Source organism: Dermacentor albipictus, unplaced genomic scaffold (genome assembly GCF_038994185.2).
Source record: "Dermacentor albipictus isolate Rhodes 1998 colony unplaced genomic scaffold, USDA_Dalb.pri_finalv2 scaffold_11, whole genome shotgun sequence".
In the NCBI taxonomy this organism is placed as follows: Eukaryota; Metazoa; Arthropoda; class Arachnida; order Ixodida; family Ixodidae; genus Dermacentor; species Dermacentor albipictus.
The window spans coordinates 12555836-12581249 of record NW_027225565.1 but is presented as its reverse complement, the minus strand read 5'-3'; the positions used below and the strand labels follow the sequence as shown (position 1 = coordinate 12581249).

Sequence of the window (25414 nt, the reverse complement as noted above, 5' to 3'; positions counted from 1 at the left end):
ACATAATGCTTAGAAAACTGGCGGCTCTTTATACAAAGTGTATATCGACTGCAAGGGTCCCAGAAAACTGGAAGAATGCTGACATTATACTAATCCACAAAAAAGGAGACGTTAGAGAATTAAAAAATTATAAGACCATTAGCTTGCTCCCAGTATTATATAGGATATTTACCAAAATAATCTCCAATAGAATTAGGGCAACACTGGATTTTGTCAACCAAGGGAACAGGCTGGCTTCAGGAAGAGATACAATGGATCACAACCATGTCATCAATCAGGTTATCGCGAAATCTGTAGAGTACAATAAGCCTCTCTATGTGGCTTATATAGATTACGAAAATGCATTTGATTCAGTAGAGATACCAGCAGTCTAGAGGCACTACGTAATCAAGGACTACAGAACGCTTACATAAAAAGCTTGAAAAATATTGCTATATGCGTGTGGTATTTGTTTGTTTGAACGAGGTGCGTGGGCCCCATCACTCCAGAAAAGAGGAGGAAGAACGAACTGGGCTCGCACTGTGAATCTAACCGGTCAGCGCTGCAACCGTTGTTGTAAATATAATCTGTAAATAGTTTCTCTTCTTACTGGCTCGTCCTTCGCGTAAGAATATATATAGAGGTTCTACAGCTACCTTAATTCTACACAAGAAAAGCAGGGAGATACCTATAGGGAAATGGGTCAGACAGGGAGACACAATTTCTCCAAAGCTATTCACTGCGTGCTTAGAAGTCAAGCTATTAAACTGGGAAGGCTTAGGAGTAAAGATCGACGGCAAATATCTCAGCAACTTTCGGTTTGCCGTTGACATTGTTCTATTCAACAACAATGCAGACGAGTTACAACAAATGATTGGAGACCTTAACAGAGAGAGTGTAAGAGTGGGGCAGAATATTAATATGCAGAAGATGACGATAATGATAAATAGCCGGTCAAAGGAACAAGAGATCAGAATCGCCAGTCGGCCACTAGAGACTGTGAAGGAGTACTTTTAACTAGGTCATTTAATCACAGGGAACCCTGATCATGAGAAGGAAATTCACAGACGAATAAAAATAGGTTGGATCGCATACGGCAGACATTGCCAGCTCCTGACTGGAAGCTTACCATTATTATTGAAAAGTAAGGTGTGCAATCAGTGCATTTTGCCAGTGCTGACATATGGGGCAGAGACTTGAGAATGAGTTAAGGACCGCACAAAGAGCGATCGAACGAAGATTGCTAGGCATAACGTTAAGAGAGAGAAAGAGAGCGGTTTGGATCAGAGAGCGAACGGGCATAGACGATATTCTAATTGACGTCAAGAGGACAAAATGTAGCTGGGCAGGTCATGTAATGCGCCGGTTAGATAACCGTTGGACCATTAGGGTTACAGAATGGGTATCAAGAGAAGGAAAACGCAATCGAGGACGACAAGACACTAAGTGGAGCGATGAAATTAGGAAATTCGCGGGCGCTAGTTGGAATCGGTTGGCGCAGGACAGGGGTAGATGGAGGTCGCAGGGAGACGCCTTCGTCCTGCAGTGGACATAAAACATGATGATGATGATGATGATGAGAGAGGTGGCGGGCCCCCCCCCCGAAAAAAAATCCTGGGTACGAGCCTGCACAGAATGGACAACAAAGTACCTTTGTATAATGTTTAACAAATCATGATCATCATCTGTTCTTCCAAACATTGGAAATATGCAAAAGTTGTCCCAATACATAAATCACGCTGCAAAGACGACCCGTCCAACTTTTGTCAATTTCGCTTACGAGTACCGTGTGCAAACTTCTTGAACACATCATACTAAACATATAACTGTTTTTTTAGAAAAGGAGAGTATCACATCACCATATCAACATGGCTTTCGCAGAGGCCTTTCTACAATCACTCAACCACTGGAACAATAATTTAATATAGACCAACGCAGACAAACAGACCTCATCCTACTCGATTTCTCAAAGGCATTTGATTGGGTATCAAAAAGCTCATGAGGAAACTTGAGATTATATTAGGTACAGGCCCCATAATTTACTGGATTTGCGGCTATCTTACTAACCGTACCCAATTTGAAGTGAACGGACAAATTTCCCAGAGAGCCCGGGTAACATCAGGAGTCCCGCAAGAAAGCATTCTGGCGCCCCTTTTATTTCTAATTTTTAATAATGACCTACCAGCAAAAATCACAGGAAACATCAGGTTATTTGCAGATGACTGCATTCTTTATCGAAATATTAAGTCACACGATGACCACATAACATTAAACGACTTGAAAGGAAAGCTATGTCTACCTGGTGTGCCGACTGGCAGATGACCGTCAATACTAAGAAATCTGCTGTTCTTTCAATTACTAGAAAAAAAAGTAACTCGAGCTTTATGTATACCGTTAATGACGTGCCACTAATACGAGTTCATGAACACAAGTACCTCAGATTAACATTAACACATGACTTCAGATGGAACTCCCATATAAACAACATTGCAGCGACTGCAATGAAACGCCTTTTCTTTCTTGGAACACACCCCCTGACTAGCGCCACCCAATACGAAACTTCTGGCTTACAAAGCTTTCATCAGGTCAGTCTTTGAGTACACAAATGTTATCTAGTTCCCATACACTAAACAACTACTTAAAAAACTAGAAGGTGTACGAAGGAAAGCTCTACGGTATATATACAGTAAACATAAACTAACAGACTCGCCCACCAAACTACTTAACAAAGCCAGAAACTTAATAGTACAAAACCGAGCATTACTAGCCCGTTCTAAACTTATGTACCAGCTACTACACAACAAGCTTAAAATTGATACCTCTAGATACATCTCCAGAAATGAAACACAGCCAACGCGACACACACAAACAAACACTCAATGAGCATTCTTTTTATACCTTTTGCTTCCAGAATTCATTCTTTCCTTAAGCGATAAAAGAATGGAATAAACTGAGTGAATCCATTAGTGACAGCTCCTCATTAGATATGTTTACTAATTCAGTGGAAGAACATCTTCTCACCTTAAAGCTCTGATTTACTTACTTCGGTTTGTTACCGATCTTCATAGCCTAACACTTTAATCTATAAGTGTTCTTTTTGTATAATGCATTATATGCATGACTGCATACTGTTTATCATGTTCATTAGGTGCTTAGGTGTTCATTAGGTGCATTAGGTGTTTCTTTTTTTCTTATTTGGTTTCTTCTTTTCTCAGATTCTTTTTGGTTATAGTATACTGTACCCATATATTGCATTTGTGATGAAGTACTAAATTCTTTTGTTTAGCGAAGCAAAAACCTTTGCTATACCACACTAGTGATTATATAATGTATTTATATTCTTTGTTTGCAAATACTACCATTTGTACTTGCACTTCCTGTTATAATTCCATGAGGCATTGACAGCAGGTGAAATAATGCACAAACAAACAAATATATATATATATGGGGTGTGCCAGCTAACTTTAGCCAGAGTTTAAAATATGCAAATACCACGTAGCTGGGCAGAACAAGGGTAATGTTGTTTGCCATCACTTGGAGACACTCAAACTACTTTCTTCATTTTGCCTAATTAGATAAATAGTATTAATTCATTATCTTCTCAAATTTCATAATTAGATGAAAAGTGTCAATGAGAAAATTGGAGAATGACATGGAAACTCTCGATACAGCTTTCTGTTGCTTAATATGTGCTACATAAAGTTTTTCCGAGCGTGAAATCGCCGTCGGGGATACACGATACAATCACTTTTGAGCTTGGCACTGGACACGTCAGTGTCCACAGGGGGAACACCGTTGCAAAACTGAAAAAAATTTAGCAAAACTGGTCATATCACTGAAAGCGATCGACCGAGAATACCGCTCTATGGCAGAGCCACCATCGGTGGTCAATGCCTGGGGCACACTTTGTGCTGTCGGCAATGCAGTTCTATAGCCTCAAGCAAGGTTTGCCAAAATAGGCTATTGGAATTTTAACAGTAAGGATTTTTTTTGCGATGCATTCCCCATCTGTGCCGCTTCATTTAGCAACAATGAAACTCTCACGAAAGCGAATTCTTTCACTTTTCCCACTGATTTCATTACTGCGGGGTTAACCTGTACCCTGCACAATATTCTAGCCAAATCTGGAGCCTAGCAGCACATGTACTCTACAGCCACAAGTGCTATGTGTAAAATGTGCAATCCAGTTGGACGCATGTCCACTGGTAGGACAGCCGAAAGGCTTTCTGTAGCTGCCTTCGTAGCCGGAAAGAAAAAAATAATTTTGTAGCACACATTTTGGCTTTTGTAGCAGGGCATTTTGGATAAGTAAATGACACAAAAACAATTCAATGCAAGCTCCACAGTTTTTATATACAGCAGACTCTACTAATTAAATTTTTCAGTTAATTTGATCTCGACCGAAGGTCTCAGCTGGCACCCATACATTCCTATGGGACCAAACTTTCGTTATTACAATTCTAAAATTAGCCTTCGCTGACCATCACACATGCGCCCGACTTAAATGATGACCGCAGTGGCGACTCCAATAGAAGCAGTGTCCGTCCTGACAGCGCTTAGGGTACACTGAATACATCAAACAGTCATCTCCCTTCAAAAACGCCTATTTTGGCCTGCACAGGAAGATTTGAAAGCGAGAACGGTAGCTCACAAGGAATTCTTACAATATACCCAATTTTAGTGTGGGCCCTTTTTCCCAAGAAATTCTGTCCGAAATTTGCTTGGCCTATGCAATCCGATATGAAATGAAAACCACATTCACTGTTTTTGCAACAGCCTTCTGTCTAAGCCAGCCTAGCCAGTGATTTCCATCACAAGATGACACCCATGGGTCGCGAGAAGACACATTCTCGCATGGTATAGTGCCTATACAGATAACGTGACGACGACAACGCACTGCTTTCAATATGATTAGAAAAGCACATTCAAACGATAACTTATTTTACATGTTAAGCTAGTGAGAACAAGTCTTGTCACAGAGAATTGCATGTGTCGCAGGATGAACTACAAGTTATCCTAAGCGTGGGCTACAATGTAACATTTGTGATTGTTGCCAAGGCATTTGATAAAAGCAGAATATCAAACGCACTATGGACTTTACAAAGAATGACATGCTTTGGTTCTTCATAGAAGGTGGTGAAGTGCTGTCTGAGAGTGATGACAATATAAATGAAGTAAATAAATTTCCATTCTGTGGAGGTAAAGTGTGATGGTTTTGTCATTTACTTATTGCAAGAATCACATGTATATGCTATGTTTGCCATGCTAAAGAGTCAGGTGTGCATTCAATTTTTTTTTTTTATGTTTAGGAGCTCTAGGCTGAGATCGTGCAAGCATCTTGCCTAATGAACATTCACTTTGCCTCCTATGTCATTATGTAGGCGGGTGTTCAATTGGTGCTCCTGCCTCGCTGAGCAAACGATCGCTGACGAAGGTGCACTGCCGGCAAATGACAACATCGTAAACAAACGTTCGCAGAGCAAGATACTTGTGAAATCTAGCCCATAATGTCATTTTGACATTGGTTTTCAACTTTGAACGCATAAAAAGTGGGTGTATATTTGATTCAGGCAGGTGTTAGAATAGGGGCAAATATTGCCAAAAAAACCAGCAGTGTGTTTTGGTCTTTTTATTGCAACAGCAATCACAGTCGACTTTCATCACAATGGACCTTGATAATCCGACAAAACATGTACGTTTTATCAGAAGTCCATAATATCCAAAACGTCTCACTTATGAAGCTTTGGTCACAATGTGTAACAACATTAATGCAAAAAATGAGTGAAGACCGTCTAAAGCAAAAAAAAAAAAAAAAAGAAAAGGAAGTTGCAGTTTCGCCCAAAAGGTGAAGCATCGATTGCGGTAGCAAATTAGTAGACAGCTATGCAAAGTAGGTATAGTAGTTTTATTGGTGTCAACAAGTTCGGTGTCACGCGTGCACAGGTAAACATGAACACATCTCGCTCAACTACCATGGAAAGTCGCTATAAAACGTTCCAAGTGAGGAAGCGTGCAGCGTCAGCGAGCGAATTGACCATCGCGTTGTCTTTCACCGCAACGCGAACTAAACGTTGAAAGCACAGTGCATACGAAGCTACCAGCACTCGGTGCATGCACTTTGGCCGCATCGCAGATCACTCTGAAGGCCCGCACGACGCGCACTTTGTCCACTTCGTAGATCGCTTTCAAGATACGGCGCAGCCGTCCACTAAGCAGCAGCCTGCGGAGTAGAACCCTCTCTCCCTCTCATGCCTCGCATGCGAAAGACAGCACGCTTGTGCCGTGCCTTCCTCATTCGCGTGTGCGATGTTCAGCCGCTACTGTCGGCTTACCCTCGCAAGTCAGTTGTCAGTCTGTGTCGGCACGGCAAAAGTCCGTTTTATATGCCTGATTTTGAGAAAAATTGCCACTATCTTCGTTCGCTCTAGCCGATAGTGTGTTACAGCGTGGTCCGTTAAAAGTGAACTTAATTGCATTATTAAAATAGGCAGAGCAAACTGAGGTTGAAATCTGGTCCGTTATATACAAAAGTATGTTGTACACAGGTCCGCTGTAATAAGTGTAGACTGTACATGGACACTCCAGGCACATTTCCGCCATCACCGTCGTCGTGATGTTCCGTATAATGTCCTACTGCAATAACATTGTAGCCACACACCGTGTGCTGTGGGTGCAAGTGAAAATGTGCAAAGGTGAGCCGAGGATGATGGCTCGATCTTGCACGTGCAAGAGAGGAAGGTGGGGAGGAAGCGCACTGTCTTCCATTGCACACAACGCACCTGGGGTGGTGTGTTCTACTTGGGTGATGGCTCCATATTGAGCTACAAAGTACAGCCGTGCAGGCCCTAGCTTGAAACCGATCTGTGATGAGTAATAAGTCCACATGCGTCGAAGGCTGATAGCTTCATGTGCACTGTGTTCTTGCTGCTTAGTTTTCCCTAAAGCGAGAGGCAGCACGAAGATCAATTCACTCACTGCTGCTGCCACTCTTCCTCACGCCTGCGCTTTAACAGCAAGTGCCCACGGTTATCAAGTAAGATGTGTACATGTTTGCTTGTGCACGCATGAGACCAAGCTTGTTAACTTAGTAAGCGAATGTTTACAAGCTTACACGGCCGATAAAACTACTATCCTTACTTAGTTTAGCTGTCCAATAATTTGTTATCACAATCAATGCTTAGCATTTTGGGCAAAACTGACTTTTTTTTTTCTCCCCCTTGCTTAGTTTGACACCATGTGATGAGTTACAAAGCTATGAACAAGATGGTGGCCATAGCAAAATGACAGATTCTGTAGAGAAGGTGAAATCTCACCCTACATGCAACATTAGTACATTAGCCAACTGACAAGCCAGACACTGATAATTTGGACGTGCCCGATTATTTGGACTGCTCCGCGCACTGCCACTGGCCCTGTAGACATAATGTACAAGTATGAGATAAATTTTGGACACCTTACAGCATTAAGTTCAATAATTCGGACTGTGCCTGAATGACTACCACCGAGTCAGGTATAAAGAGGAACAAGGTTTGGGTACGGGCTAGTTGGTATTCCATGGTATCAAACGTCACTTACAGTGCATAAATAGACGAGGGACAAAAAAAGACGACGAAGACATATATATATATGTTTCTTTCCCAAATAAAATTAAGTTGGAAGTCAGCGCTTGTCTTTGTCGTCCTTTTTTTTTTGTCCCTCGTCTATGTATGCGCTGTAGGAAGTATGAATTTATTGATGGGAAAGACAGAGAGGTCGACCTGAGCTAGTGCGCTCTAGTCTGCTACTCTGTACTGGGGAAGAAGGAAGGGGAGGGAAAGTATTGGGATGGATGATGATGATAAGAGAAGTGGTGAGTGCTTATGTACATGAGACAGTTGCCTCGCTAGAGCCGCTCGTCGAGCTTGGTGTCCTGCAGGAACTTCAACAATACTTTTGTGGCACGCATTGAAATTGCAGTGTCAGGCCATGGGCCGAGAATAGCTTCCTCCGACAGTAGTTGTCTGCCAACGCTGGCTAGGAAACTGTCTAACGTCCTTCGCTCCAGCATATATGCTGGGCAGTCGCACAGTACGTGTTGCAGTGTTTCGGGCATCTGGCAGTGTACACAATCAGGGCTGTTCGATTGGCCGATGAGGTGTGCGTAGCGATGGGTGAAAGCAACGCCGAGCCGAATCCTGTGTAGCAATGATGTTTTGCTCCGTGTAAGCTTCGGGGGCAAACAGAATTTACCGTCTGGGTCAATCATACGTAGACGTCTGTGAATGTTACTTACTTACTTGCGCTGTAAGTGTCCTTTGATACCATAAAGAGAAATATTCTTGTTTTGATGCCATGTTTTGATGCCAGAGAAATGTGCGGAATGTAACCAACCCTTACATATAGCTTTCATTGATTACGAGAAAGCGTTTGATTCAGTCGAAACCTCAGCAGTCATGGAGGCATTACGGAATCAGGGTGCAGACGAGCCGTACGTAAAAATACTGAAAGATATCTATACCAGTTCCACAGCCACCGTAGTCCACCATAAAGAAAGCAACAAAATCCCAATAAAGAAAGGCATCAGACAGGGAGATACAATCTCTCCAAAGCTATTCACAGCGTGTTTACAGGAGTTATTCAGAGACCTGGATTGGCAAGAATTGAGGATAAGAGTTAATGGAAAACACCTTAGTAACTTGCGATTCGCTGATGATATTGCCTTGCTTAATAACTCAGGGGACCAACTGCAATGCATGCTCACTGACCTGGAGAAGCAAATCAGAAGGGTGGGTATAAAAATTAATCTGCAGAAAACTAAAATAATGTTAACAGTCTCGGAAGAGAACAGCAGTTTACAATAGGTAGCGGGGCACTGGAAGTGGTAAAGGAATACATCTACTTATGGCAGGTAGTGACGGCGGTTCCGGATCATGAGACGGAAATAAAAATAATCAGAAGAATAAGAATTGGCTGGGGTGCGTTTGGCAGGCATTCTCAGATCATGAACAGCAGATTGCCATTATCCCTCAAGAGAAAAGTTTAAAACAGCTGTGTCTTACCAGTACTCACGTACGGGGCAGAAACCTGGAGGCTTACGAAAAGGGTTCTACTTAAATTGAGGACGACGCAACGAGCTATGGAAAGAAGAACGATAGGTGTAACGTTAAGGGATAAGAAAAGGGCAGATTGGGAGAGGAACAAACGCGAGTTAATGATATCTTAGTTGAAATCAAGAAAAAGAAATGGGCATGGGCAGGACACGCAACGAGGAGGGAAGATAACCGATGCTTATTAAGGGTTACGGAATGGATTCCAAGGGAAGGGAAGCGTAGCAGAGGGCGGCAGAAAGTTAGGTGAGCGGATGAGATTAAGAAGTTTGCAGGGACAACATGGCCACAATTAGTACATGACCGGGGTAGTTGGAGAAGTATGGGAGAGGCCTTTGCCCTGCAGTGGGCGTAACCAGGCTGATGATGATGATGCAGTGTGTGATGCTTGCAAGTGAAGTGCAAAGTCACATTTCTCTCAAACGCTCTCCTTTCAACGAAAGCCTGCTCCTCATTCTCTTCTGGACGCTTCGTTTCGTAATAAAGTGGATTCCTATATACGGCTACTATTGGTAGCTGTGACCTGCTACGTAGCGTAGATACCGTGGCTGCCGCCACAAGTCTGCTGGCTAAGTGCCCTGCGGCTCACTGAGGACAACCGCGTTTGGCTTACGTTTAGCGCATCGTAGGCACCAAAATCTGAAGTCGTGGCGTCTACGTTAAAGGGCCCCTGAAACGGTTTGGACAAATTTTGTAGACGCATAGAGTACAGCTAATGTTAATCATTCGCACCACAATTTGGGTGAAGCGTTGCATATTATGAGAGCTATGCAAGATTACAAGTTCGCTTAGCCTCCTCCATAGCCATGCATTTTCCCAACTCGTTCACCGAGTGACTGGGGCTAAGCTCCACTTTCACTGGCTCTGCGTCATGATGGCACATAGTGTTGTCTACTTCCAGTTCTCTAGGAGCGAGCGTGAAGCCTCTCCAACCTCTCCGCCAGCTACTTGGCAGTCAACCCCAAGCGAGAGCTATCAAAGCAGCGGGCGTTGTGAGCATTGTGTCGCAGCGCTGAACATATCTGGTATTCTGGTAACCACAGGCGAGCTAGGATTTTCGACAGATGGGTGGAAGCATAAACTCAAGCTGATGAAGGAACATTAGCGTAGACATACGTGAGCGGACTGATCGGTCTGCACGGTCCAGCCATCTGTTGGCTCAGAGCTTAACCAGCCAAAGAAAGAACTAATACAGTCAAACCTCGATATATTGAACACGGATATATCGAATTATTGCGTATATCGAACAATTTTTATATCACATGGAAAATCGCATGCATTTTTAATTCTTTATTTCGAACGGGGCCGGTTGTAAAATGGATATATCGAACTCCGCCGCCCCAGATCAAGTGCGCTCTGTTGACAGGAGGTGAGCTTTCCCGCAACACTCTCGAAGATAGCGGCGGCGCGATGGGCGTTCCAGACTGCTGCGTACGACAGCTGCCCACATCGAATACTTTGATTAGCGCACAATGACACACACAAGAAAGACGACAGGACAAGGTGCACCAACTAGCCCGCCAACGCATTGTGCTGCCCACATCGGTTGCGCCGAGGGCGTCATTTGAACGTAGCGGCGTACACACGCGGTGGCTTGGAGCCAGCACGGCCGCCTCGATCACGCGCACACCTATGCGCGCACGGCGGGGCAAGCCGCCTCGATGACGTGCGCACGACGAGGCTTGCCCCCGCCGTTCGCGCGTGATCGAGGCGGCCGTGGAGCCAGTTGGAGCGCTTTGTCGGTGCTGAGCCACACATCAAGTGCATTGAGGACTTCGTTGGCGGTGACGACAGCACCGGAACAGTGGTGGAGTTAACAGACATGGAGATCGCGGCAGAAGTGTCTGCTGAGCGGCCAAATGAAGACGCTGCCGAGGCTGATCCAGCAAGCGCCGATGTTGCCCCGCTCCCGACTGCAACTGAGGCTGTAGCTGCTTTGGCCGTTGTACGCCGCTACTGCGGTGCAATAGAAGGCACTGGACTGTCTCTTATGGACCGTTTGGACTATGTTGGGGACGCCGTGGTCAAGCACGTGGTTGCCAATATGAAGCAGGCTACGTTGCTCCAGTACTTTCAGCGAACTAAATAAATACTTTGTTTGAAGCTTCATGTGAGTATCTATTGCGCCACGATTGGTTCATTGATTGATTTGCGCTAGTTTTTGACGCGTTTTCTACGTGATTTTATATATCGAATTCTGGCTATATCGAACTATTTTGCGATCACCGCGCTGTTCGATATATCGAGGTTCGACTGTATTGCTCTAACCAAGTGTAAAACATTTTAAACATTCACAAAAACATCGTGTTATCGATTACGCTCCTGCAAAAAATTTACACTAGCAGCAAAGAATACCCTTCTTTACTGCTACTGTGTTTGGTTGAGCTCTGTGCCACCAGGTGGCTGCACCGTGCAGACCATTCACGTTTACGCTTCTGCTCATCCCGTGAAACAGCACGATCAAATGGACAGGCCCTGTCCCCTTGCGCTTGTGTTTACCTGAATACCAGACTCGCGAAACGCTATTGCTGTGGGTATCCTCCAGTGTAAAGTGGCGGCCGCATAAGCGCAAATCCTGGCGCCAATCGGAGAGTGAGACAGTCTAATGCGCTGCAGTCATTCCGCTCGTCTGCTGCCTTGCGGAGGGACGAGATGTCGCAGCTTGACATATTGGCAGTCGCTATATTTGTAGCCTACAATGCAACAAGGGCGAATGATGGTGCACAGAAAAACACTGAGACCAATACTGACCACGGAGCTCTCATCAACAAGGAGCACATTGTAACACAAGAAGATGAAGCTAGCTGTGCGCCGGAAGTGCTTAAGTGTAGTGAAAAATTGTTCTTGTGCATTCTCCTTGTTACTTTTTTTTTATAGAAACATATTAACTAGCATTCCAACTATTACGAACAACATTTGTTCGTCATAAAGTTGGAAAAAGTATTGATGACACAACCTGTGCAGCCAATCGTATAGCTCACCCTACTAGCATCATTAAGGCCATTTACGTCAAATGGTTAGGGGTGGCTGAATATACAGCCGAGCAGTGTGCTGCAATCGGCAGCAATGCGCATTTTTGAAACATTTTAATAAATTACACATTTTACGCGGAGCACTTGGATGTGTCAATTAATGATCAGAAGGACCTACTCTAACGACTCAGTACGTTTGTACAAAATCATCAAAATTGTTTCAGGGTCTCTTTAACATCCCAAATTAAATTTGAGCTTTGCGCCACGGTGACATTCAGAAGGCGGAGCGTTGTGAGCACGCCCGACTCTGCCATAGCCTTTGCAGTGCAAGGCATTGAAGAAGGAGTGGAAGCACCGCGAAGGGCGCGTTTGATTGGCAAAGATAACTTCGCTGCTGCTGAATGCATTGAAGTACTTTTTGCAGCAAAGTATTTTTGAAATGGCCCATTTTCATTTCAGATGCCTTTCTCCACTTCGATAAAAAGTGGTTCAGGGCCCCTTTAATTTTAATGTGCACGCTCACTGTCTCCTATCACAGTACAGTAAAAGCTCGTTAATTCACAACTAATTCATTCGAAATGTCAAATAATTTGAAGTAGCCGCCACGGTCCATCCAACAGAGTACTGAAATCAATATGTAACACACCTCGCTAATTCACAGCGAAATCCGCACCACCACCGATAATTCAAACTCCGCGACATTATGGATGGGGAGAGTGCTAGTGCGCGGGAGCATGTTGAGGCCCATGCTCCCGCGTAGGCCTCATCTTCAAAGCGATCTGCAATGTTTACAGAGTGGGCATAGTTCCGGTAGCTTCGTATGCCATGTGCTTTTCATGTTTTGTTTGTGTTGAAGCGACAGCTGTACGAAGGTCAAGTCACTCGCTGCTACTGCCGCGTTTCCTTACACCAGCGTGTCTCAGCAAGTTTCCACAGTCGTAGAGCGAGATGTGTTCATGCTTACCTGTGTGCGCAACACCGTGCTTGTTAATTTAGTTAGTAAGTGAATGTTTACAAGTTTATACGGCCGATAAAACTACTATCCTTACTTCGTATAGCTATCTACTAGTTTGCTATTGCAATCGATGCTCTGCTTTTTGGGCGAAACTGCGACATTTTTTTTTCTCCACGCCAGTCAGTGTGACGAAAGCATAGATGGAGCAAGAGCCATCTCGACATCGGGCACGTCAGACTGCGTTGGCCGCGTCTGATTACCTTGGCTGCGCCAGTGCTTCAAAGTATAGATGTTGTTCATGCCAACGTGATGTACCGTGTGTGCGCGTGTACTCGCGCCATGTCGGACTATATACACGCTTTAACCAGGAGATTTTTTTCTCCCGACTTTCATTAGTTCAACTATTGTATACAGTGCAGTCCACTTATAACAATGTTGAGAAATATGAAAAATATGATTGTTATAACCGATGATCGCTATATCTGAACTGCCGTAAAAATAAAAAAGCCGCTGAATGTACCTTTGTAGCTGCGAAGCCGAATTTGCCACTTGCACTAAAGAATAGATGTTGTAGAAAGTAGGCTGTGAAAAACAAAACTTTATTTCTAGCGCCAAAGATCCTGTCAAACGTTAGACGTGCTGAAATAATCTGAAATCTGCACTTGCTTTCGCGGCAGTTTCAGCTTCACAACTGCGGTATGCATAGCTTCCAGCTGCTGCGCAAACACTGGCGGCAATCCTTTGGAATGCATAAAATCAATTAAGGAGTCAACGGACGACAATGTACTTTGCGTTGACATAGAGGTCGGGGTCAAGAAGCCACTGTTAATCTCATTGTCACTGTCGCTGCTGCCGTCGCCACCGTTGCACAACACTGCCGTCTGTTACGACAGCACACTTTCGGCGACTGCCTCGTCGGTGATCTCATCACAGAACGAGGCAGCACTGTCAAGAACTCCTCCATCGATGCACCATCTGTGTCACCAGTAGCGACGTGCTCCCAGAGCATGGTTAAGTCGGCGGCATCCACTGTGTTGGTTTCACTATAAGTAGGGGTGTAGGTTCATCCTGGTGCACAAAGCCCGCCTTTTTGAAGCAGTTTTGTATGGTGGACTGCTTCACCTCATACCACGCACCATAGAGGAAGCGCACAGCCTTCAGAAGGCTGACTTTCAGGTCAGGGGACCCGTCCGCACGGCCCGATGTGCCAGGAGCCGTGCTGTCAATGACTAAGATTAGCCACTCCAGCATGCACTGCTGATATAAAGCCTTGAAGTTGGCTATCACGCCGGTGTCCAACGAGTGCAGGCCTGCTGTCATGCTAGGAGGCACGAACATCAATTCGACCGATGTCAGATTCGGGTTAATGCTGCGTGCGCTACAGTTGTCCAGTAGCAACAGTATTCTTCTTACTTGACTTTCAATTATGCTCTCCAACTCGAACAGCCACTTCTCGAACAAGTTGTGGGACATCCACGCTTTCTTATTGCTGCGATAGCGGACGGGGATGTGCAGATTCTTAAAGCATGCTGGCTTCTTGGATCGCCCGATAATGAAAGGCTTGAGGCAATGGATCCCATCAATGCTAACGCACAGCAACACAGTCACCCTAAGTTTAGAGTGCTTCCTGTCGGGGCATGTATCTCCTTTAAAAATGCCCTGTCATTCCAATTAATTTCTTAACAAAATATTGTTTTATGCATTGAAGGACAAAAGTAACTGGAACGCCAATGTATTTCTCCACAATGTTTGGGAATTATTACCTCAAAACTGGTGTCATCCTGAGAATTCGTTCCAAGTGGATCCGCGTTGCAAACTCCCCGGCCATAATTTGTAAATTGTAATACAGTGCAGCCCACTTATAATGATACCACATATAATGATACAGTAAAACCTTGTTAAACCGTACCTGCTTAAACAGTAGTTTCGTTTTAAAAGTAGTAAAATAATATCCCCAACTCAGTGGCCTTTGAACATAATGTGTTTTGTATCTGCATAAACCATACCAGCTTATTGCGTACGCATCGGTTAAAACGTAGCGTTTCCACTTTTCGTCGCGCAAACACGGTGGTGCATCGTCTCCATTGGGCAGCAGAACAAGCCTTAGAGATCGGAACAACGGCCTCCAAGCGCCCTGTGCGTTTGTGCGTGAAGCCACGTCAACATCAACTTTTCGGCGCCGTGCCAGAGAGGACTCGCGTCATGCTGAAGCTTGGATAAAAAAGACACCCGGTGCTCAGCATAGAAGAAAAATTGGACATCGTCCATGCTATCGAACGTGACATGAAGAAGTCGGCGCTGGCACGCGACAGGGACCTGCTGTTGACTACGGTGTGTGGCATTTGGAATGCGAAGTTGCTCGGCAGCACTGCTGCGACCGTGAAGACATGTTAGCTACAAGGTTCGACTTTTCACCATCGTTGCCTCTGTTGTTGCCCGAGTGTCAACTAGCGACAGTGATGAGGACGACATGGAAAGCGACAGCACAGGCGTTTCAGGCCCGACAGTGGCAGAAGCTGTGCGTTACGTCAGCCTCATGAATGCAATCGTCGTGACGAGAACAGCACTCGGAAATGAAAAAGGCACCCCGGGACTTCTGCAGCAATACCGCGTGCATGCACGAAGAATACATAACACCAACGAGGAATGTGCCATGCGAGTGTTTGCCGAGAAAAGGAAGCTGGCTGAAAAGCTGGCAGGCAGCTTTAGTTAGTTTGAAGCCGCTGGCATCGTGCTAGGCTGCCGCAGCATCAAATGAAAATAACACTTTTATCACGTGAAGTGAATAAATATTGCATGTTTTTTTTCCCTTTCATCGCACTCTCTTTGACTTCCATGTTCCGTTTTCGACAGGTAAGTGGGCGATCTGATGCTATTTCGGTTAAACAGTACTACCGTTTAGTACATACTTTTTCCGAGCTCTGGCCAACTATGGTTTAACGAGGTTTCACTGTATATCGGTTATAACAATGCGTTGACTTCAGACTATCAATTTATGCACTAGGCTATGAGAAAAAACCCCATATATAACAATATTTTATTCACCACGTATCGGATATAATGATTGAAATTCTGCCTTTCGGGTGGTGTTTTCCACGAAGAATAATCGCAAAATTTGCTTTGCTAAGTTCCCCTTAACAAAGACGGGGCGAAAAGTTTGCCTACGCGAGTTCGTATCTACCATCATTACTGCGCAACGTGTCCCGCCAGCGCACCGATTGCGAAAGCCACAGAGAGCATCGCAAGTTGGCACAGCATGCCGCAAGATGGCCCCAGCTGCTTCCTCTTTGCATTGCTGGCGAGCGGCCAGAGAGAGAGAGAGAGAGAGAGAGAAAAACTCAAAGCGAATCGCACCTGTGCACCCTTTCTACAATCTGTCTCCCTCAGCGAGCACGGAAATCCACCACGGAAGCAGCGGTATGTGCTCCGACAAAGCGCAAAGCTGTGTCGCTTGAAATGAAGTTGCAAATTTCGCAAGACTCAAAGTACCAGCTCGCGCAGTCGATGATATCTACGATCCTGAAAACCGGTAGCGCTACGTTCCTGAACGCTAGAACCAGTGACCACGCTGATGAATGGAAACGGCGGGATTTGTGCACCCGACTGAAACCCCCATGCGTGAAAAAAAAAAAAAATTAAATTATGGGGTTTTACGTGCCAAAACCACTTTCTGATTATGAGGCATGCCGTAGTGGAGGACTCCGGAAATTTTGACCACCTGGGGTTCTTTAATGTGCGCCAAATCTAAGTACACGGGTCTTTTCACATTTTGCTCCCATCGAAACGTGGCCGCCATAGCCAGGATTCGATCCCGCGACTGCATGTTCAGCAGCCCAACACCATAGCCATTGAGCAACCACGGCGGGTTATGTGTGAAACCAACATGGTAGCAGCTGCTGACCTTACCGAACTCTAGGAGCACGGCGCTTCTGGCGATAAAATAGGTGGTGCTTCGATGGCGGGGTTTCTGAGTGCAGATATCACTGCCTCACTCTGCGAAGATATCCAACGGCGTGATTGTGGTCACAACAGATGGCGGCATCGTGCGACGAAGGTGGCGAGATTGACAGTTGCCTGTCCTTGACATCGACCCCAATGTACACGCAAAATGTACTGTCGTTGATAGAGTCGCTCGTCTATTTCTTGTACACTAAATTATAGCCGCAAGTTTTCGCACAGCTGCTGGACGCAATGCACACCGCATTTGTGGACCTGAAACTTCCGCGAAAGCAAATGCAGATTCCCGACTATATCAGCGTACCTACCAATGCTTGACACGCTGCTTAGAGGTATAAATGAATGTTTCATTTTTCACAGCCTTCTTTTTACAATGTCAATCTTTTTATCACAGGTGGAAAATTCGCTTTCGGCACTACGAAGGTATGTTCAGCAGCTTTTTCTTCTTTTTTTAACGCAGTCCAGATATAGCGATGATCGGTTATAACGATCAGATTTTTCATTCTTAATATCATTATAAGTGGACTGCACTGTATGTGCCGTATGGTCAAAAACATAATTTGTGAATTTTTGTTAATTTGTCGATTATGCATTTTAATTCTCTGCACCAGTAATGTCCACCTTTTCAAGTACACCAGCTCATGGACTAGAATTATGCTATCTGCCACAGGCAATTTTTCTACCTTTTTAAGTGTTCACTGAAACACCCGGTATTTTGATAATTTCACTTATCTCGAAACTCTACTCATCTCAATATATCAGGGTTTTACTTTATATGGCAAGCGAACATTTACTACAATTTATACGGCTGATAAAACTACAAACCATACTTCAAGTTGATGTCTATTACTTTGCCATTGCCTCTCGATAAAAAAAAAGGTGCAGCCTGTCGCGTGCATCAAAAACGGTGTGATCCAACGCAGAAAATGCATCTGGAACATGTTTCGAACACTGTCACCTGAGGAAGCCAGCGTGTCCCATTACAGACAGCACCATTTGGTCCAGCCAAGCGGGCTAGAATGCAACTACGGCTGCCACATTCGCTCCCACTGCAGCCCGCCTGACGCGGCAGGCCGCACCTTCTTTTTTATCCAGCGGCTGTGACTTTGCTGTTGCAATCACTTCTTCACCTTTTGGGTGAAACTGCGACTTTCTTCATTTTTTTTCCAGGGAGGACGAAACTCCGTGTAAACTTTTCGTTTTAATTTGCGAGGCCCATCTGATACCTTCACTTTAAAACCTTCACTAAAGAAACTCCAGATTTAACGAAGTTTTTCACTGAAAGTGACTTCGTTACACCGAGGCTTGAGTGTATTAAGTCCCCTTCTGCCTCAGTAAAAAAATTTTTGTTACTGTTGGGACCCACCTTGTATGTGTCACCCAATAAAAGCAGAAACAACAAGAAAGGATTTTGGAGTAACACGCAAGCAATGCTCTCACCATTGGACATATGGAGAACTTTAGCCATCTTTTTGAGAGCCCCGTCGATCTTAGACTCTGCATTGTCCATATCATGCCCTAAGTCATCCAGCATTACAGACTGCTCATCTAGTTCGTTGCCAATCTGTTTGCTCATGGACTTCAGCGTGCCCACGGATGTTTGGATGCCCTCCAATTCTTCATCTTGGGTAACCATGAGCTCCTGCACATAAAAAAGAGAGGACAGCAGTTTCAGCTAGACTCCACAGGCACACATGTACATGCAGATTTTAACCTTAAAAAATAAACGAACCCCAATTTTTTATAATCAATATGGGATTATTATGGCTGTCAAACCTTGTAAGCAGTGCTTACACTTAGTCTAATTGTTTCGTTTCGCGCACACACACGTACGCACACACCAATATTACACACCAAGATTGTGCAGTACATTAAAAAAATTATTTCAGCAGCTTGTGATACGTCACTGCGATCACCTTCAAAGTACTTCCCATTAAATAAACAATACACTGGTTCTACCTCTTCTTCTACGTCTGGAAGCACCCTTGGAAGGCTGTTAAGTGTTACAGCAGCGGCACATCATTGTCACCATCCACCATCCTACATGAAAACTTGTTTTGCCACCATCTTGAAACTTGACAATGACAACAACGCTGGCTCTGATGGCAGGCAGCTGCTAATGCTGCGAACATGGTGTCGTATCTGACTTAACGCACAAGCAATTTTTATATCAATTTCTTGGAAACAATGCAAGCATTAGAACTGGGTAAATAATAACCGCTGATTTTAGCTGCCATTTTTGCTTAGAAATGTGCCAAAGGTGGGCTGGAAATTGGCATTTTTGGAGACAATGTGCATTTTATGCATTCACTGTCTTCTGGCACCACAAGACGGATGCTCCAACTGTTGGAGTTACAACAGGGGGTTCACCGTTGAGGTAAAGTGCATTATACGGTGAAGCATTTTATACAAAAACAATAGAGGAGGCTTTGTATTACTGACACGTCTTGTTAAGCTGCACTACAGCGAACAAAGGTTTCTGGAAAAACTGTTAGCAATTGGGCTGTGTCACTAGACTGTCAGTTGGAAGATGACTAACTACCCACTTATGTGCACTGCATTGTGAATCCACCTTGTTTCTTTATATGAATTCACATCCAGTAACCACAGTTGTTTGTTATTGCAGCCAACATTAGCCGATGTAGTGTAGGGTCCAGCAAAAATTCCGTATGTCAAGCATCCAGACATCAATCATAGTGCTCTGAAGTATAACATAGCACTTCAGAGCATCACCGGTCATCCTCACAGAATGCCTAAGGTGTACTTGAAAGCCCAGAGTGAAACTTCATTCAAGAACCACACAGGCATGGAAATATTGTCTGCGTTTTCTTTCTCAACCCTTTCAGGCACCGATTCTGTCGACTGAAAGTTCAGTTTTATGACCTTTCTTGCACCTACAGAAACATGAAAACAGTACAGCTGCAGAAGAAACTAGGAATTTTCAATTCTTCAGTGAGTTTTGTCAAGTTTACAGTGTGTGGTCTCCACGCAACCACTCTTTACAGGAACACCTGAGACGAGGATATCAACTATATCATGCCTAGCATACTTGAAAAGCACCTATCCAGAGACTTGAAAGATATGCCTCATGTAAAAGAGTGTGAAAACAATGACAGAAGTGAACCCGCTACATGAAGACTGACACCAAGGACCAACATCCCAGCCATATACCTTTACTCATTTTAATAAAATAATTCACATTTATTATTCAAACTTGCGTTACAGGTACAATCAGAAAGCCTTCAAGTTGTATGCAACACAGTTAATGTATCATAATTTTAATCAGTTCCTTTGACTTTGATGCACTACAACAATTGTGCAGACAGCGACTGAAGGGATTAAGATGCTGTGTAAGCAATCACCGATTATCCATTGCAATTCACAATCCAGTCAGTCAGAAAAGGGGCCAACAGTCACTGAAACTCAGGAACGCACAAGGGAATGAGGAGTTTTCATCCCACAAGACCTTTTATTCTTTCTTCCACTTTCTTTTATGCCATGAACGTGTACACCACTATTAAACTGATTGCCCCTGTACTTAGTTCCTTTATATTTTCCTTTGTTTTAATGGCTAATGAACTCTTTCATAGATCAATTCATTCAACTAAGTGTCGCGACTGGGGGTTCAAAGATGGGGGATCCTCTTTCCTCGTGGAGGAGTGAGTGAACGTGAGGCTGGGACTGATATTGAGAACGTTGGACAAACACGTATACATTAACATAAGTACAAGAAAATGCAAAGGAATACAGAAAAGTTTATGATAAACTGGTAGATGCCAATCACTCCCGCCATCTGTAGCTCCTTTTATGCCTTGCATGATCTTTGTTTAGTTACTTCCCCCAATCCGGTGCCAGGGGGCCGATGACACGAGGTCGCCCTTTTCGCCGACGCCGATTTTACTCTGCGAGGTGAAGCCCGGGTCATCGCACTGAGCACGTTTCTGGTTTGGACACGCCAGTTTGTGCTGCTGACAGGTGACAGCCGTATCATTGTTAACTGCTGAAACCCCTCATGAATGAGGTATTCCCGTGCTGGTCATAATTAATCCGTGTCGAGAACTATTTTGACGAGGCCATCAGCCAACTGCCCATAATCGTGCGAGCCGTGATTAAGGGGTGTCGTGGGGTGAACGACCGATCACAACAAAAGTTGCCTCAATTCTCTTAATGCAGAGCCCAGTAATGTTTAACATTTTAATGACGATGTTAAATCGTGTGGGCTGTATCACAAGGCGGGCATCGGCTATATCTTATTGCCATCGCACTAAACCAACACAAAGAACAGGCCAGCCGGCTAACACCGACATATTATATATTTATTATATACAGGGTTCATTATGAAAGTTTTGTGCATTTTCTGGGAAAAATAGATTTACTGACCGGACCTGAACAAATGGTTGAAATTCTTCAAAATACTCTCCCCCTGCATCAATACACTTGCGGAGACGTGCCTGCCACGCCTGGAAGGCACTCTGAAAGTCCTCGACGGGAAGGTCTCTCGGAATGCTGTAACATGCTTTTTTGGTGTTTTCCACAGTCTTTCAATGCTTTCCGTTCAGCGCTCCCTTCAGTCAGGGAAACAAAAAAAAGTTGCACGGAGCAAAGTCCGGACTGTAAGGGGAATGGGAGACCACTGGGGTGTTGCTCTGGGCCAGGAAGTTGGTAAGAATGAAGGACGTGTGGCTGGGGCATTGTCATGGTGGAGCTTGATGGTGTCTTTGATGTCAGCCCTCATGCGCGCGATTCGGCATTTCAATCTCTTGAGCACCTCTAAGTAAGAGGCTGAGTTGACAGTTTCTCCCTGCAGTACAAACTCAAAATGGACGATTCCTCGGGCGTCACCGAAGACAGTGAGCATCGTTTTAATGCGAGACTTGCTCATTCGTGCTTTCTTGGGGCGGGGGGATGATTCTGTATGCCACTCACTGCTCTGCCTTTTCGATTCTGGGTCGTACTCAAACATCCAGGATCCGTCTCTGGTAACAACAGAGTTAGGAAAGTCCGGCTCATTTTGAATCAAATCCAACAATTCTTGAACATGCAAAACTGCAAGTTCTTTCTGATGTTCCATCAACACTTTCAGCACGAGCTTCATGCAGACCTTGCGCAATTGCAGATCCTTGGTTACTATCCCACGTACCACAAATGTGGACTTGTGTAGGGTGTCAGCAATTTGCTGGATGCTCAATCGACGGTTAGAACGCAAAACTTTGCACACATGATCCACGTTTTCGTCGGTTCAGGTCATTGTTGAGTGTCCAGAACGGGGTTTGTCGGCAACCTCCTCCCGGCCCTCCTTGAACACCTTGTGCTACCTCCCGGACTGTGACCTTGAAATGCAGCCGTCCTTGAAGGCCTCTTGAAGCATCTGGAATGTTTTGGTTGCATTCTTCACAAGCTTCACGTAAAACTTGATAGCATATCACTGTTCAAGCGCATCGCGCCATGTTATCCACTCAGTATGGTCGGAGTAAACTGGCGACTGGCTGCGTTGGCAGGGCAGAACCCTTGCCACATTTCCTGACTGGTTTTACCGCACTGCCGTGGATAGTCGCGTCATAATAAAATCCTGCGCATTACTTTCATAATAGACCATGTATACATTTTGTATGCCGGTAGATGACACTCCTCATGCCCAGGGTCCACAACACTGCTAAACTATTCTGCTGAACTCAGCGGTCAAGTTCAGCACACAACAGGTGGCATTTCTTCACAATCTGATTCTCTCTTGATGTTCCATGTCCGCATCACACAGGCACTCTTCAATAGCTATCTATCTGGTAGTCTTCAAGGCTCCACAATGCCATCAAACTCGGAGGAGGTGCATAATCATTACTGCACAGAAGAGCCACTGACCAACGAAGGTGCTTCAATAATTTTACACAAAGCAGCATGCGCACCACCCTAATGAAAATTCTGCCCACCCAAAAACAATTAGTACTGTGCAACTCAAAACTGGGAAAACATTCCTCGCTGATGCAAAGTGGCTTCGACATTCACAAATATAGTATGTAGTAGATGAACAAGAGATGTCTCCGGAGCCAGTGTTTCGGCAGAAAGACTAGTCTTCGTCAGAACCCCTTGTAGAAACGTTGGCTCCAGCAACATCCCTTGTTTGAGCACTGTTGATCAAGTCTCAATCTCCCTATGAACCTTTGTATTGTTTGGAGCTTTATGTTAACAGAATTTTAAACTTTTAGATGTGTTTGCACTCGTGCAATTTTTTTCATCACCGATAAGATGGCCTTTTTGAGAATTCAGTATGGCTCAATAGGCCTGCAAGATCTTGGAAGTTTGTTGTGCCCATTTAACCACTGATCCGTTAAACTACTGGCTCAGTGGCCTTTTAAATGCCTGCATGTCGATCCACGCATGAAAAACCCACAATGGGCTGGTGTGCGCTCCTTCGGCTGGCACTGTAGTGTTGCCTTTGAGAACTGTATTGTCATCTAAGAAATAAGCTCTTTGAATAAATTTTCGCGAACAAAGACGTCGCAAGAATATATTTGAGACGACCGCCATAAGTATAGAAGCAGAGGGAACGAGAGTGACCAAATAAAAACACTTCAGAAGGCACCCGAACACCACCCGAACATCGCCTGAACTGCAGCAGACGACAGGCGAGAGTCAGTGCCCTGACGCGAGTCCGTGCAAGTGGTGCTCGCAGCGCCCCTGTAGTTTGTTCTCGGGTTGATAGCTTTGTGCTTTGTCGGCACACCAACTGCTGCTTTCGCGGAGCATTTCTGCACTCCCCGAGGAAGAGAGGGAGATTGTAGAAAGAGAGCGTAGGCACAATTTGCTTCTCGTCTTTTTTGTCCTTTCTGGATGCTTGCCGGCAACGTGGACATGAAGCAGCTGGCGTCATCTTGTGGCACGCTGCGCCAATTTGCGATGCTCTGAACCGGCGCGTTGGCGGGATGCGCTGTGTGGTAATGGCGGCAGATATGAACTTGCGTAGGCGAACTTTTTGTCTTGTCTCGGTTAAGGGGAACTCAGCAAGGCAAATTTCACGATCATTCTGCATGGAAAATGCTGCCCAAAAGGCAGAATTTCGATTGTTTTATGCGATATGCAGTGAATAACATATTGCTATATATGGTTTTTTTCTCATGGCCCTTGTTGTGGAATAAGAGATGGAGAACTTTTAACTTATGGAAAAGTGACAGACGTCCATTCGCTTCGAGCGCATCAAGAAGACTTGATTTGCCACGAAGGGCTTCCATCTGGCAGCGTTTCCCTTGATCCAGTACATAGCTACTGTAGAGTCAGTCCGGAGGATGATAGCAACATTCTTCAGATCCAAGGCCTTGGCAACGTAGCGGCATATTCGCGTGCCAACAAGGGCTCCCATCAGCTCCAATTGGGGTAGCAAGAGGAGTTTCAAAGGGGCCACTCTTGATTTGGCCATGACCAAGCTGACATTTATTAGTCCGTATGGAGACTTCGTCACGATATATGGGACATCACCATAGTCCTTCAGGCTTGCTCGTAAACCATCAAATTCCAAGGGAACGAAACCTTATTAGCCCCGGGAACGAACTACAGGGGCGCTGCGAGCGCCGCTCACGTGACGTCAGGGCAAGGACTCGCGCCTGTCGTCTGCTACAGTTCGGGCGGTGTCCAGGCGCTTTCTGCGGTGTTTTCGTTTGCTCGCCCTCGTTTGCTCGCTTGCATACTTATGGCGGGCGTCTCAAATATATTTTTACGACGAAGTCTTCATTTGCGAAAATTTATTCATAGAGCTTATTTCTTAGACGACAATGCAGCTCTCGAAGGCAACGCTACAGTGCCAGCCGAAGGAGCGCAGACCAGCCCATTGTGGGTTTTTTAATCGACAACCGCAAAAATATAGAAAATAAGAATCCAGTTATGATACCATACCTGCCACGGTGCAACAAGTATGTCACAGACGCTGGCTATATATGACTTCTACAACAGTTACAATCCGCTAAAACTGGTTTGCTCTCGACGAGTAGTTCATGGTGTAATATCGAATTTTTGCGTTTCTTCACAGAAACGCTCGGCAGTAACATGAGGACTTAATACTGCAGTTAGGTTCTACAAGCACAACTTGCTTCTTTCACTGCTCCTTAAAATTATGCGCTTCTTCACGTGTTTCTTTTAAGCGGCGGTAATTTGAAGTAAAGCTAATGAAGGCTTACGTCTATTTACAGAATACAAAATGGAATGTACCAATATATATTCCCTTTTCTGTGCTACACGTTCAACTCACTTGAGAAATTTACTGGTGCTTCTTGCTTGAGGAATAAACATGACGAAATCGTTTGGCGAACTGACACAGGCTGCTCGGCCCAAATTTTTTAGAGAAATTTGCCTTTTGGGCCATATGGCTGCAGCCAGAAAGAAGTCGAAGCGTCAATCATTAGTAGCATGGTACATATTGAAGATATAATTCCCATGTGGAGGGTCAAAAATCAAGTGAATATATATGCAAGTCTTGTGGT

At 44.8% G+C, this 25414-nt stretch overlaps 1 protein-coding gene across 1 annotated transcript in view; it reads right to left on the bottom strand.

Moving 5' to 3' along the window:
- Syx6 (Syntaxin 6) overlaps positions 1–25414 on the bottom strand; it is a 54135-nt gene that overhangs the window by 5609 nt on the left and 23112 nt on the right. Inside the window, exon 6 of the mRNA XM_065447915.2 lies at positions 18390–18591. Coding sequence (XP_065303987.1) covers positions 18390–18591 — 202 coding nt within the window. The remainder of the gene's footprint in view (positions 1–18389; positions 18592–25414) is intronic.